The sequence below is a fragment of the Pseudoliparis swirei genome, chromosome 4 (genome assembly GCF_029220125.1).
Source record: "Pseudoliparis swirei isolate HS2019 ecotype Mariana Trench chromosome 4, NWPU_hadal_v1, whole genome shotgun sequence".
NCBI lineage: Eukaryota > Metazoa > Chordata > Actinopteri > Perciformes > Liparidae > Pseudoliparis > Pseudoliparis swirei.
Genome location: NC_079391.1, coordinates 7,165,121 through 7,181,224, shown reverse-complemented (window position 1 = coordinate 7,181,224; position 16,104 = coordinate 7,165,121). Strand labels below are relative to the sequence as shown.

At 41.9% G+C, this 16,104-nt stretch overlaps 1 protein-coding gene across 3 annotated transcripts; it reads left to right on the top strand.

Moving 5' to 3' along the window:
- Positions 1-91: 91 nt before the first annotated feature.
- On the top strand, positions 92-10,115 carry abcb10 (ATP-binding cassette, sub-family B (MDR/TAP), member 10). Of its 3 annotated transcripts, none has more exons than XM_056412296.1 (14): positions 93-1,014; positions 1,883-2,089; positions 2,938-3,140; positions 4,708-4,842; positions 5,228-5,374; positions 6,680-6,815; positions 6,948-7,043; positions 7,503-7,712; positions 7,793-7,872; positions 7,975-8,155; positions 8,613-8,656; positions 8,890-8,924; positions 9,046-9,131; positions 9,240-10,115. In XM_056412296.1, the coding sequence occupies exons 1-14, from the start codon at positions 597-599 to the stop codon at positions 9,431-9,433; spliced, it is 2,172 nt and encodes a 723-aa protein (XP_056268271.1). In that variant the 5' UTR covers positions 93-596; the 3' UTR covers positions 9,434-10,115. The 3 variants fall into 3 exon arrangements, with proteins under 3 accessions (XP_056268273.1, XP_056268271.1, XP_056268272.1); XM_056412297.1 differs by having other exon boundaries at positions 94-1,014; positions 9,073-9,131; XM_056412298.1 differs by lacking the exons at positions 8,890-8,924; positions 9,046-9,131; positions 9,240-10,115 and adding an exon at positions 8,750-8,878 and having other exon boundaries at positions 92-1,014.
- The last annotated feature ends 5,989 nt before the right edge of the window (positions 10,116-16,104 follow it).

The window sequence follows — 16,104 nt, the reverse complement described above, 5'->3', positions numbered from 1 at the left end:
CTTTCGAAGCTCTTTCGCTAAAGACGTTACATCGAAATGATGATCTGGGGGCGTTTGCTTATGCCTGGGAAAGTTTGCTTACATCGTCAGCCATTGGATTCTCCGGTCGAGAGGAGGAATCGTGTGTAACGTTACATGAGAACCGAAACCAGGGTCACCTTTCTTGTTTTTACCCTTTTGGGCTCTTTCCTGAGAGAAAAGGTGGCGTCCTCAGAGCGCGTTTGCTGCGAGTGGGTCTCTGGCAGCTGATGTTTCCACTTCACCCGTCTGCCATCAGATATTCAGCGACAGATGACGGTGACAGGCAGGGTGTTGTTAGCTGTACGGCGATACGAGATAAACTGGGGGAAGGCGGCTGTCAGACGCAGATAAAAGGGATATTAACGGTCAAAACTAGACAATGTAGCGTCAAGAAGTCCCACAGCTGCTCGGCTATGGACACGGTGCGTTGACCTCCCCGGTGGTGGAAATAAGGCTAACATGTTTTTCTCCCAGTGGACTTAACAGTTCACACGGAACTGAATCTCATTGAACACTAAGGACACTATTTATATTTCCTGTGACTTTTTCATTGAGCTGTTATCAACTCGGACGATATGCGGCTCTTAATGTACTTGTCGAGGTGCTCGCATGTAGCTCATGTGTCCAAACTCAAGCCGCCGCTGCCGAGGACGTTGTGGCTGCAGCACCGACCGACTCCCTCGGCTGCCCTCCGGAGGAAGAGACAGTCGACCGGGGTCACGTCGTCAGGCAGCCCGACACCTGCCTTCCTGCTCTCCTCTTCCGGGCCCTACGTGTCTGTGTGGCCCTGCAGTCCACTCAGAGGTCTCTCCATACTGCGATCACACACACCGACCGGCCGACTGGTCGCACACACACCTGTTGCCTTTGCCACCTCGTCAGCCGGATCACTGAAGACCGAGACGGACACGGAGACCACGCCGAGCGCGGTCCCCCTGGATGATGTGAAGAGGATTTTGCGACTCGCTCACCCGGAGAGATGGAGCCTGACAGGTGAGCTGTGTTGGTGTTTTGGGAGCCCCTTTACCTGTACACCTGTCCCCTTACCCCATCATGGCCGTGACACATCCACAGCACATCTCCAATTACCATGAACTCACTAAGTTAAGCTCTACTACCTTTTAAGATGTATCCATGATAAGATCATCACAAAAAGTCTCCATTGTAGGGAAAAAATAGATATTATGGACACGTCAGGTTTAAATGTGACATATATATAATGTTTAGGCCAATACAGATTTTGGAGCTTTAATCTAGTGTGCAGATTGTTTCCTGTTTTCTTTCACCTGGCCTATTATAGAGGGGACCTTCTGCAGCATCATTTTCCAATACCATGCTCAAGGAAGTTTCCTGACTATAGTCACACAGGGAAAAGGAAATTATTGCTTGTTCCAACTGGTCTCATATATATATATATATATATATACGAGCAGTTGTTTTATATGTTTAACTCATTTGTAATCCTGCAGTATTAGATGCAAGTACAATTGTAGGAGCCATGTGGACTTTGCACTTTTGACACTCGGACGCGTATAGCCATGTTTTCTTAGTTTTTCTTATCAGTCACTCCTGTTTTCAAGCATCACTCTCAAATGTGTCTTAAGTAACTTTGGGTTGCATTGTAGTCTGATCTTACCTTGTTTGGAGACAGACTGTCCCAGATTTAAATGTTATGCATTAAGTCAAATTGCATTAATTTAGAAAAAAACTATTTCTTTCATCAGGTTTGGCTGAATAAAACCTTCAAAAATATAATGCTGACACTTCCTTTCACAGATTGTCGGCCTGGGTTTTGCTTTCCTCAATCATTTGTTTGTATTAACGTTGTATTTTTTCCTGTCTTTTCCTGTATCCACTTCAGCTGCTCTGGGCTTCCTGACAGTCTCCAGTGCAGTAACCATGTCGGCTCCATTCCTCCTGGGCAAAGTGATTGACACCATCTACGCTACAGGGATGGACACGGAGACAATGACTGCCTCCCTGACATCATTATGTATCATGCTGACGGGAGTGTTCCTGAGTGGTGCGGCAGCCAACGCTGCCAGAGTTTACCTCATGCAGATCTCAGGTGAGCCGAAGAAACACAGGCATCACATACACCGAGGAGATCACGACCCTGTGCACACACACACGGCGCTAAACACAAACTCACTGATGTCTGAGTCAGTGAGCAGAAATATCCTGAAAGACTGGGGAATATGTTCATAAGCGTTTTGATTCCCTCGTGTTTCTGTGTGTTAAATATGAAGCCAGAGTCAAGTAAACTAGAATCAGGTTGAACTGATAACTCGACTGTTAACAATTACTTTTAAAAAACACCTTCCATCTCCTCAGAAGTTAAACTAACACGATCGATCTCGTTTGTTTCATCCGGATACGAGCGGCAACAAGTTGTGGCTGTACTGAATTTTTTTAGTCGCCATCCACTTTAACTTCTTGGAAACCTTTATGGATGCAACATTTATGTTTTTTGTACAGATTACAATTACAGGATGTTAATTAGTAAGTGAGCAATAGAGATGCAGTTTGGTTTTATTGTTAATTTCGGACAAAGTCCAGCAAGCTGTTACCCGTCTCTGGCCTTTGAGATAAACTCTGCTAACTGCCTGCCGGTTCCATCGCTCTTCTTATCTAAATCAGTTTTTATTGTATTTTCTACACAATGACAAATATAATGACAAATGCCCATCACACGTTTACAAAGCTTAAAGTAATGTCTCCCAAAATGTTATTAAATATGTGCAACTATCCACATTTCTCAAGCTTTAACCAACAGCACTCTTTTTATGTTTAATGAAAGTCTCTCTGAAACGATGATCGGCTCACAAACGATGAAATGCATTCAACTGGAAGTCTCATTGCAACAGTCTGTTATCTCTATCTTCCTCTCTAAAGTCTTTTTCTTCTTCTCTTCAGGCCAAAAGATTGTTCGTAATCTCCGAGTCGCCGTCTTCTCCTCCATCCTCAGACAGGAAGTGGCATTTTTTGACAGGAATAGGACCGGCGAGCTCATCAACCGCCTCTCCGCTGACACGGGCGTGGTCGGCCGCTCCATCACGGACAACCTGTCCGACGGACTGAGAGCCGTCGCCCAGGCGGCTGCCGGCGTCAGTATGATGGTGAGTACGTCCCTCGGAGGGGTCCGCTGTGGTGGCTTGGAATAGGCTTGAATGAGGTGTGTGTGTGTGTTTCAAGTTTCAAGTTTCAAGTTTTTATTGTCACATCCCCTTTTATACAAGTATAATCGGTTTGTGAAATTCTTATGTGCAAAACACCCGACAGCAGTAGCAGACTAAAAAAAGAATAAGAATGAGAATAAACTATACAATATCCACAACAACAAAAAAAGAAGAAAGTATTAACAATATATGTATATAAAACAATGTAATAGAATATACATCATGACAATATATATATATAAAACAATGTAATAAAATATACACTTTTTTGAGACAATATATATGTATATACATACAATATATATATACAATATATATATATATAAAACAATGTAATAAAATATACACCATGGCCATAGATATTCACAGAATATGTTCTGGTGTATAGTGTTAATGAGGGTCTCAGTCCTTGTTCAGCAGCCTGATGGCCTGACTGAAGAAGCTGTCCCTCAGTCTGTTTGTGCGGCACTTGATACTGCGGTATCGCCTGCCTGACGGTAGAAGGGTGAACAGTTTGTGGCCGGGGTGGTTATTGTCTTTCATCATCCGTTTGGCCCTGTGTGTGTGTGTGTGTGTGTGTGTGTGTGTGCTGCATGTTGCAACTCAGTACAAGGAAGTAATTTGGATTTCCTTTTCATCCTGTTCGAGCTGGTATGTGAGCTCCACTTTAACCGTAAACTATTTCTCAAACAGGTTTACGATATCAGTGAGTAGAGAAGAGTCGAGCCACAAAGCAGTGGGTGTGCCACTTCGGTGACAACACACACTTAGTTCTGTTTTAGGACTAGGTCTTACAATCCCTGGTTGATTTGCACTCCTGAGATGTGAAGTGGGTTGACGCAGACATGCAAGGTGTTTCCGGGTAAGAGTCATGGTGCCGTCTGTGGGACAAAAGGGTTAAACGCCTCATTGGAGTCATCAGGTGGGCACCCTCCATCTCCGGTGTTTCGATGATAGGCCCACAACACCTCCAGAGGGCTCATCGGCAACACCTGGCGTCCCAGATGTGCCCCCCTCTGCTTCAACCCTTCTGCGCCACAGATGCGATTTTGGGGCCCAGGTGGCGTCTCTCCTCTTCACCCACAGCCACCGGCTTACCCACTCGGCAGCGCTCGAGAGGGCTTTGATGGCCTGGCGTTGGGCTTGGCCTCGAATTCCCAAATCCCTAAGCAGCCTGGTAGTTGTCTTACATTGAGACTAATTCTCTCCAGAGCTAGTAAACTAAATTACACTCATCCGACTACATTCTGTCACTCATCTCTATTTCTGATTTTCTGCATGGATTGGAGATTTGCTGGCCAACTTTAACCTCCTTTAACTTCCATAAAACAAAATGTGTGCTCACTTATGTCTTGGCGTGATGAGAATAACAATGAATGGAAGTAATTGCTGTGGTTTGGTGTCTACATTCTTTTGACTTCCTCCTCCCTCCCTCCTCCTTTCTTTGCTACCATTTCATTTCCCATAACTGCTGTTGTTGTTTTTTTACTTCTCTTCTCTCTCGCAGTTCTACATCTCTCCCAGCCTGGCGAGCTTTGTGCTGCTGATCGTTCCTCCCGTGGCCGGTCTGGCTGTCGTCTATGGCCGATACCTTCGCTCCATCTCCAAATGCACACAGGACGCACTCGCTCAAGCCACACAGGTACGGCGCACAAAAACACACAAATAAACAAGTCGAATGGCTTGAATGTTGTCTCGTACTCTTTTCTGTATATATATTTTAAAATCACATTTTGGTGTGAATGTGCCTGAAGACATTATTTGAAGATGTGGTTATAAAACAAGGAAGCTGTGACGAAACATAATTGCAAATGTTATACGTCAATCAAGCCGGTGTCTTTGCCTTTTTGTGTGATTTAAGTGAAGCTCTATCCTGAACACGGCCGTTTATAAGATGGTTCGTGAAGCCTCGCTGTCTGACTCAAACGCTGCACTGCCTGCGGTAGCTTCATTAAATCTGCAGATAGGATACATCTGCTATGTCGATATCTGATTTACAATAGATGACGCTGTTTGCGTGTGTGTAGTTGGCGGAGGAGCGTATCAGCAACATGCGGACGGTCCGAGCTTTTGGCAAAGAGCTGTCGGAAGTCAACGCGTACACACAGAAGACAGACCTGGTCCTCGGCCTGGCCCGGAAGGAGGCTGTGCTACGAGCGGGCTTCTTTGGAGTGGTACGTCTTTGTCTGTGTGTGTGTGTGTGTGTGTGTGTGTGTATTTCTCTCCTGTCAGTGAAGCAAACCAAACCCACAGTTAGGAAATCAACCATTACACACAGGCGTCCCTGTTGTGTCACATCTCCACAGTAACTGACAAAGCGATATCAGATGTTTCACAGAAAAGAATAATATAATTAGTTGAATTGTCATTTGTATTGTGTATGCATATATGTTGTATATATTTTATTTTATATTTTGCTTTGTATGCTTCTATATCTTTCATCCCTGTTTTTATTTTTTATTTTTTATTCATGTGTGTTTGGTTTATTGGTGCTGCTACTGCTACGACAAATTTCCCCTTGGGGATTAATAAAGTATATATCTATCTATCTATAATTAAATCCTCTCTACAAGTTCAGAGAATACATAAACCCATCTGTGGACTCTAAGAGGTTAAGACAGTGTTGAAACGACTTGGATCACAGCTCCTAAACAAGTCTCTTCTTTTTATCTTTAACGCATTTTTCATACATTCAATTGAAATATTATGTAATTCATCAGAACCACAAACATCAGCCTTTAAAACGACCATAGAATTTAATCAACACGTATCTAAAACGGTGTGTATAAAAAACACATTTACTGTATGAGAAAGTATCATGTTATCATATAGTATGTGTTTTTAGTAATAATAATAATAACTTTATTTATATAGCACCTTTAAAAACAATGTTTACAAAGTGCTCCACAAAGAGTCAAAGCCAAACAATTGGAACAGCAAGAAACCAATATTACATTTACAAGTATATTTAAATTTTAAAATTAAATGGATCACTCAAAAGCTGCTCTATAAAAATGGGTTTTAAGAAGTGATTTAAAAGAAGTTACTGATTAGTGTGTTTATTCTCATGAGAAAGTATAATGTTATATGGTTTGTGTTTTTAGTGTGTTTATTCTCATGAGGAAGTATAATGTTATCATATAGTTTGTGTTTTTAGTTAGTTTGTTCTTATGACAAAGTATTGGTCAGGAAGGCTCAGTCTGTCGGGGATAAATAAGCTCTTTGTGTATCGTGTAATTCTCCCTGCGTCTCCAACTCCTCGGCGGGTTCTCTCTATTTGATCAAGTATATCTTTATATTAAGTATATATTGTATCCACTAAATAAAGCCCTCCACCCTCAATGACGTGTAGTTCAGATATCAAGAGCAGGTTTCCAGCTGGACTGTAATCAGTATCGTCATCGCTGTGTCAGGGAGGAGCAGTGATGTCAGATGTTGTGGTAATCAAATAAGTGTGTGTGTGTGTGTGTGTGTTTCAGACTGGCCTCAGTGGTAACATCATGATCCTGTCAGTGCTGTACAAAGGAGGCCTCTTAATGGCCTGCCAGCACATGACGGTGGGAGAGCTCTCGTCGTTCCTCATGTACACCTTTTGGGTGGGCATCAGCATTGCAGGTAATATACACACACACACACACACACATACATGCATGTACTCTTTACATCTGTGCATACTGTGTGTGTGTGTGTGTGTGTGTGTGTGTCCGAGATGGCTTATGTCTCTGTGTGTTTCTGCTTGACGTGTAGGTCTGAGCTCATTCTACGCTGAGCTGATGAAGGGGTTTGGAGCAGGAACCAGACTGTGGGAGCTGCTGGACAGGAAGCCTGAGTTTCCTCTAAATGGTAAGAACTCTCTCTCTCTCTCTCTCTCTCTCTCTCTCTCTCTCACGGACAGACGACTATCACCTCACTACTTCAGCGGGTACCAATGTTGTCCTTCAAACCCATCATTACCATTCTTGGGATGATGTACAATAATGTTTTTAAAAGTTGGGAAACATGTTGTTGTTTGTTTGTGCATGGCGGGGAATTTCACATCAATAGTCTCGACGTTCTCTCTGGGTAACTGGATGTATATTCACTGTCAGCTGTTTTATGTAATGAACTAAAAAGACTCACTGCTTACAAAACATTCTAATGGGTTTTTTCTGCCCAGTTAGTTAACGATGTACAATCATCAATGTGATTTAATTAAAATAATCTCGGCTTTTTTTTAGTTTTATTTCCTTGTTCATCTATGATGTTTTCATTCATCCAATCACGCAGTTCATCTCAATCATGTTTCCATCTTTGCGTCCACAGAAGGCCTCGTGCTTCCTCCAGACCAGCTCAGGGGTCGGTTGGAGTTCTCCGATGTCTCCTTTGCCTATCCGACCCGTAGCGAGGCTCCTATTTACCAGAACCTCAGTCTGTTGGTCCCAGCTGGTACCATCATGGCCGTGGTGGGACCTAGTGGCTCTGGAAAATCCACCCTGGTCTCACTGCTGCTCAGGCTGTACGACCCCCAAGCCGGTGAGAGCGAGCTCTGATACTTCATCGGGCACTCTGCCAGATGGCGGTCTCACCTCTAAGAATGAACTCTTCTTCTGCAGGTATCATCACGATAGATGGTCACGACATTAGAGAATTGAATCCCTATTGGCTCAGGAGTCACATAGGAACTGTCAGCCAGGTAATGAATTCATCTTTAATTTGTTTACGTTCCTGTAACGGCAGACGCTCGATATCGCCTGTGAGCCTTTGAGTGACGATGGTCTTCCCACCTCTCTCCCAGGAGCCGGTGCTGTTTTCTTGCTCCATAAGAGATAATATTGCGTATGGCGCAGTGGACCCGGAGGTTGTGACCACAGAGGACATCTACACAGCAGCCAGAGTGGCCAACGCCTTTAATTTCATTCAGGATTTCCCTGAGGGCTTTGACACCATCGTGGGGGAGAAAGGAGTGCTGCTGTCAGGTGAGGAACAGAGGCGGGCACACACCGCGATGATCACAACATGTACGACACGGGGGGGGGGGGGGGGGGGGGGGCAAGGAAGCAGGGCTGATTAAACCGAGGGTGACTTTAGCTTTATGAGCCGTGGCACCTTTTTATCTGGTACTCGCTCTCCGATGTGAGTTTGTGGAACAGGGATGTCTATATGTACAGATTGTAAAGCACTCTGAGACAAATTTGTGAAAATGGGCTATACAAATAAAATTGAATGTGGTTGTAAATATGTGTTCAGTGTGCTCATTTAGTCCTTTTTAAGACGTTTACTTAACGTCTCGATTCACAAAATAAACGGTTGTTTTACATTTTTAAGAGACAACACCGCTACCAAGCATTTAGTGTGTTTTCATACGTCTATAAACAACTCTATTATGGCCGCATGACATCTGGGTCTGCTTTGACGTGTGCATTTGCTTCTCAGGAGGACAGAAGCAGAGGATAGCAATCGCCAGAGCTCTGATCAAAGTGAGTGCGACGACATTTACAGTTTATCCACTTCAGCACATGACATTTGGGATCTGTTGTAACTGGGACTGTCATTCCTGTCATTGCTCACAGACGGTTTTCATCAGTGTCTAATCGTCATATTCACTGAACCACCAAATAACGGAACTGGGATCTACACTTGAGTCTCATTTTTCTTTATTTCTGTGAAACCTGATTCAGATTGTATCTCTATTTGTGTTCTCTGTCCACAGAATCCTAAGATCCTGTTGTTAGACGAGGCCACCAGGTGAGACAGACTGAGACTTGAGACGTACAATACTTTTACTGTTTACCCTTTATTAACGTTTCTGCACAGCACTGTGCTGTGAAAATGATGATGATGATAACGCTGCCTTTCCTTGTTGAAGAAAACCCAAAATAACATCTTTCATTAGTGCACTGGATGCTGAGAATGAGTTCCTGGTCCAGGAGGCCTTGGAGCGTCTGATGGAAGGTAGACGTCTCCGTGTTTCATTTCAGGATAAAGCTTCAGTGCCTCTTTGTTTCTCGTGACTTATTCCCCCCCCCCCCCCCCCCCTGCCCTTCTCACCTCGATCAACAGGGAGGACGGTCGTGATCATCGCTCACCGGCTGTCCACCATCCAGAACGCCAACGCCGTCGCCGTACTGGACCAGCGGCGCATCGCCGAGTGCGGCCAGCACACCGAATTGCTCAGCAACAGGCAGGGGCTGTTCAGAAAACTGATGGAGAAGCAGGCGTTTCTACAAGACGACCAGCAACAAGCACTTCGCTGAGAGCACATGGGGGGGGGGGGGGGGGGGGGGGAGACGAGTGGATGAGGAAGATCTCGGAGCGGCAGGTCGGTGCCTGGCGAAGAAGTGCCTTTGCTCCAGAAGAGAAGAACTAGAGGATGGATACACGCTGAAAGAAAGCCACGCTTTCTCCAGGACAACAGACGGATAGGAGAGGAGGAGAATGTAAAACCCTTGAGAGACATTAAATGGGGTTTCTTCAATGTGTTCTCTCTAAAGTGACGATGTAGCACAACATCGAGAGCCCTGTGGACATGAAACGGACCTCAGAACTGAAACATGGAGGAAGAGTTCATAGAGATGCTTTATTTTTTAAATATCTAATCCAGCACTGAAAATGGAGGTCTGAATGAGAGTGAAAGGGAGAAATGATGAATACACACAGGAAGCTTATATACTACATGTCTTCTTTTTTTTTTTAACTACAGTTTTGGGGAAAAGCCCATATCTGGTTTTAAATCGTGAATGCATACTTTAGCAGAGACTGGCAAAAAGACAAAATACCCCTCAAATAAATGTATTCAAATCAAATACAAAATACTTGTGCCAGTAAATGTAACAAAATACAATACATGTGTGTATTTAAAATATAGGAAATACGCTTTTCTGGATTTTCTGTTTTCTCACAATTTGGTATATAAAGCATTCATTCAGGTGTGGGCGATATGTTTGTTTGTGTATTTTATTCAGTCAATCAAATACAATACAATATTATCCTATGTAATATACAAAAGAGAAAGACTGAAAAGGTATAGGTAGAAGCAAAAAATGCTTATCAATTCCTATCCTAAATTGAAATCTAAATAAATCAGAAAATTAATATAAAATAAAGAAGAAAATAAAACAAAATATATTTATATATACTACCATATACATCTTCCATATTAATACGTTTTTAATTACATTTATAACAAGAATTGTTTTATAAATAATTCCCTTGAAAACCAAAAAGGAGTTCACCATTCTTTCATCCATTTCAACATTCCATAATTGGACTCCAACAGAAATACATCTTTTAATCCCTTTTTTAGCCTTTTGTACCGTGAACTTACAAGCATCTCTCAAATCATATTTACACATGTATTGAAAATAAACTTTGTACACAGTCTGGCAGTGACTTTGCTTTAGCTCTGTACATTGTCTGCATTATTTTATAATCCAAATCATTAAATTTCATAACACGTGATCTGTAAAATAAAGGGTTTGTGTGCTCATAGTAGCCAACATTATTCATGATGCGTATCGCACGTTTTTGTAACAACTGTTGAATTTAAAAAGGTTTTATAGGTCGAACCCCACACTTCCACACAATAAGTTAGATATGGAAGTATGAGTGAGCAATAGATTATGTACAAAGCCTTCGTAGTTAGTACATCTCTACATGTAAACAGTATTGCTATTGACTTGGAAATTTTACCATTTATAAATTCAATATGTTGTCTCCATGTTACTTTATGATCAATAATGACCCCGAGGAATTTTGTCTCAAAAACTTTCAATTTGATCACACAGAATTTTAACTGAATATCCCTCATTCCATTTGATTTCCAAAAACCATAAATTTTGTTTTCTTTATGTTAAGTGATATGATGTACAAACTAACTAAACTTCTCAAATATTTTTGGTGTCAAAATCTTCTTTTTACCATAGCATGGTCAATTTTTATCCAATTGGCATGCAACTAATGCCAAAATGTTCATACTTCAATGCCCAATCTTGTGATATGCGAAGGTATGCGCTCTACCGAGTGCCCGTTCTAGTTTAAACTGTCATACATAGAATTCCAGCGTGTCGGGCGTGGTGTTTTCAACTTTTCCTTTGTCACTTCTGACAGGAGCTCTGGCGTCTTGGGTCTTTTTGGTGCATTCCACAAAGCTGAGCACTTTCCCGTGGCTGCGCGGTTCAGACGGGAGAGTGTGAGAGAGTCCTTCATCGCCTTCTTTGCATCAGTGGTACACACTGAGCTCGGTGTATGAGCGGCACATCTCACATGAGGCCGTCGGATGATTGCACCTTCAGACACTTCTTCTGAAGCATTGATGGTGACAAAGAAGAGTCCATCCTCCGTGTCATCGTTCATTTGACATGCCAAATTTTGAGTATATTTCCTCCAATATCTCAGCAATGCGGTTGTAGTTGTGTGGACTTGTTACAGTGAACTAAAGACTGTCAACTGACAGAACATTAATATATAGATCTATACATATATACACAATTATAATATGAGATGTCAATGTAAACATGGTTGTGTAACAGCCTTGCACGAGAGGCTACACGATGACTAAGTAAATACGGTGTTATTTTGATGTACCGTCTCCTTAGACCAACCCAAACCCAGTGTCATTGCTATGAATAGCAGCAAGAAGGTCTATTTCAAAGTCACAGTACTCTGTGATGTCCCGGATGTTTCAGCTGGTGGAAGAAGTGGGGACGTTGCTCTCCACCACGTTAATATTAGCTCGTGTCTGGGAAGCACATTCCATTCCAGAACTGCACAAGTTTCCCAAGGATGCTTTGAGACGCTTTCAAAGAAAGAAAAGTCAATATATTTATTTCATTGCCGAGAAGGATTTTGTTACGTCAACCATAAATGCGATGTAAAAATAATAACTTGACTTAATTTGTGCTTTGGGTTGTTAGCGTATCTGCGCATTTGTAGTAAAAAAGAAAAGTAGAGGAAGCCCAACTTACTCAGATAAATAACCTTTTGGAAACTATTAAAATGTGCTATTAATTTACCGTTCTCAATAAATGAGCGACGGAATCCTGTGATCCGACATGTATCCTCCAGAGAGACATCAGTGTCTTCGTCCTCGTCTTCTGTTGGCCACTTATTTTCTCCAAGACCATCTGACGGATTGATTTTATACTATCAGTTAACACTTGTTTCAAAACAAACAAGAGAATAGAAATAGCAATAAAACAGCAGAATGGAAAATGAGAAATTTTCAATTCTAATAATAAAACTTTAATTAAATCAGGGCATTGTTGTTATTTTAAAGAACCATACTGACAAGACTCAAAAACAGGACCCAAGAGCACGACTCCAAAATTCAGGGCAGTCAAAAGGGTTTATTTTAAAATAGGAAGTCCCCAAAAATTCCAAAGAAACAAAGTACAACATAAAGTTGCTGCTGAGCAGGAAACTAAGATTGGGTTTAGAAAAACAGAAAATCACAGCTCTGCTGGGAAAAAAGACTTGATCAAAGTCCAAACAAAATCACAACTTTGCTGGAACTGCAAACCAGGACAAAAGACGACACTAACATGAACAACGCTTACTTTGACTAGAAGGATCAGGACGAGACTCAAGACAAGACGATCTGACACAAGACACAGGTAGACACAGGCTTAAAATACATGCGGAAATGGGGAACAGGTGGACACAATCAGGGGCGGAGCAGACAATCACACTAACAAGGAAACACCGGGGCAGGAAATAAAGTTTCTGAAACGAGAGAGGACAGTTACTACAAAATAAAAGCGGACATGGAAAACAGGACTAAAACATAAATCTTAACATAACCGACGAGACATGACACATACTTAAGGTTTTTGCATTGTAAAACACGTTTTTAATCGGTTCTCTTCCTTTTAGGCAGCAAATAAGGTCATTTCATTTCTAGGAAACTCAACTTGCAGAGGCTTCAGGACAATCATGTTTGGGCAGTACTTACTGATGCAGTGATGTAGGTTCAACTTAAAATGCGGAAAAAGGAATCACATTATTTCCCTGCAACGTTTAACATCTCACAAGGTTTATGTTTATTGTAATTAACTGAAACCAATGGCTGCCGAGGAGTAGAACACACATATTACATAGTAATGTGTGTGAGTTCAGAGGAGTGTTTTTGATTTAGCATCAAGGGGTCACTGACCTCTGGTGTGCTCTGTAAATCAGAGTGAGTGTACGGATGAACTTGTGCACGAGGAGCAACAGTTTGTCTCCTTGTCGTCGCTCTTCCTCCATCGTACCGAACAAACAGTCTTGAAACCTCGACTAGAATCAAGTGAAGATCGAGCATGAACTATGATCAGTACAAGAGAATAAGGACGTTGCAGAGGAAACGTGTTGGCCATCTAAATCCTAGCACACATGGATCACAGCATGAATAAATAATGTGCCAGGGATCATTGCTTCTGTCTTGCTCCCCTACTTGACCAATCCTGTTTAACAATGAGGTTCAGACCGCGCCAGCTCATTTGCATAAAAGGACACATAAATACAGGCATAAATATATGAAGAAATACGTGTGGACACATAAATACAGACATAAATGAATGAAGAAATACAGAAATGTAGAAATAGGTTTATTTAATGGTGTCCTGTTTAGGTACAACTTATATTTATTTATTCCTGTATTTATTTATTTATAATTTTATTTAAGCATTTATTTATTTTTACTGAATTAATTTATTTATACATTTATTTAAGCATGTCTTTATTTATTCCTGTATTTGTTTATTTATTCATACAAATATTTAAGCATTTATTTATTTATCCCTGTATTTTTTTAAATAAATAAATTTATTTAAGCATTCATTTATTTCTGTATTTATTCATGCTTGTATTCATTCATACTTCAGTCATTTTCTGTCCTACATATTTGTTTCACTCTTCCCTGTTCAGTGTTTTTGTCTCACAAATGAACATGCGGTGTGTCCGTGCTGCCAGTAGGTGGTGGTGTTGCATCATACAAGTGTTGCACTGCTCCCTGCAGGTTAGTGCGGGAACAATGTTCATTCAATCCATCATACCAAAATAAAACGTCCTGTCAATAAGTGGTGTTTATTCAGCTGCTGCAGGTTGTGCTGACCCTCATGCGAGTAGACTCTTGCTCTTGTGAGGTATAGGTTAAGATTACATGTGTGGTGACTGTGGGTGAGTAGTTAGCAGGTCTGACATTCAATCGGAGGGTTGGCGGTTCAATCCCGACCTTAGTCGTTGTGTCCTTGAGCAAGACACTTATCCCTGAATTGCTCCCTGTAGCTGTGTCTACGGTGTATGAATGTAACGTGATTGAAAGTCGCTTTGGATAAAATTGTCAGCTAAATGACATGTAGGCCTAATATAATTTAACATGAAGATCAATTGAGTAAACTCTAATTTAGTTGGATCGGAAGCTGAACAGAGTTTCCAGCAGAGGCAGCAGTTGTTCCTGTTCTGCAGAGGACGGCTCAGCTGGTTCACGCAGCTCGCCAGGTGCTGCTCAGCCTCGCAAGGGTTTCCAATTCCAGGTCCCTTCGCTTTCCACGGTATCTGCCCGGGCTATTTGAAGAACTCCAGGAACTGAGGTTCTGACCCTTTTCAGCTTTGCATAACAAAGAAATAAGATAATTTCTTTGTTTGTCACTTGAAATACATGGCTTTAAGCCTTTTATTGCCACAGACAGGAAAATAAAGATCAAAATAACACATACATTTCGAAAGAAATCTGCATTTCGGTTGTGCTCAACCAAAACACACCATGGTGGTTAATGGTATAGGAGACCATGCAGAAGTTTAATGGTGCAGAGTCTCATAAACCACATTCAGCATTATTTTTTATAAAAAATTGACTGTCAATATCAGACATCCCGCCACTTTAAAACAAGTTGCACTTCACAGGCACAGTAATATCTTGTTTCTCTTGCCCGACAGTCCCAATGATCATGTAGTCATCATAGTCATCATTCTCCCAGTTCTGCCTCTCTGTGGTGAAAGACCAAGAACCTTCTTCTATAAATTACATTAAAACGATGAATTCACTTCAGGAAAAAGTTGAACAGATAGACAGCGGAGATGATGAGGAGTCTTGTTTACTCTCATTAGGATGCAGGCTCAGTAAGGCTAAACAGGAAGCAGAAGATAAACTTCATGGGATCAAACCACACAATGTACTTATTTAAGGACATGTTCACAGTTTTTATAAATTTCAAGACAAAAAACAGACTATTATTTTCAACAAACTTAAAAAATGAAAGAAAAACTCTCCCTGAAGTATTTGTACTTGTCTAATTACAACATCCTCATCAGTATCCTCAAACTTTCTTCACTGTACCACCTGAGGTAACTAATCTCCGGCCCGCCTCCTGTAGATTCTGTACTGTACATGCAGCGCGGTGTAGCCTCTGTCGTAGAGCACACTGCCACACTTAAAAAGGTAGGACACTTGTGCACGGCAAATGTATTGGTTCCAGCGCCTGGATGCCGAGGCGTGTGCTATTCTTACCCTTCCTCTGTCACTCTGACCCTCTGTGCTCTCATGACACACAGTGTGTTGACTGAAATACAAATCTCACTGAGTAGGTAGAAACGTGGAAGACTGAGCATGCGTGAACAACAACAACATTTTAAACTCTACCTTTCCATTTCTCTCTCTTGTCTTTTACTTAAACTGTCACTTGACCACTATCAGACACTATCAACAACAAACTGTCCTTCTAAAAAAAAAAAAAAGCATAATACCCTGTTTGTCCAAAGTCGCTCAGCTGGCCAGGTTTCACATATCTTCTGACAAACTATCCCACCTGCTGCACACACCCTTTCACTTCCCTCTTTGTCCCCCCCCCCCCCCCCCGAGCAGACTTTCCAGGAGACTGTGGCTGGACTCTCCTCCCCCTCGGCCCCTCTGACCTCCCCTCCCCTCCGTCTCCCACTGCCTGACAACTGC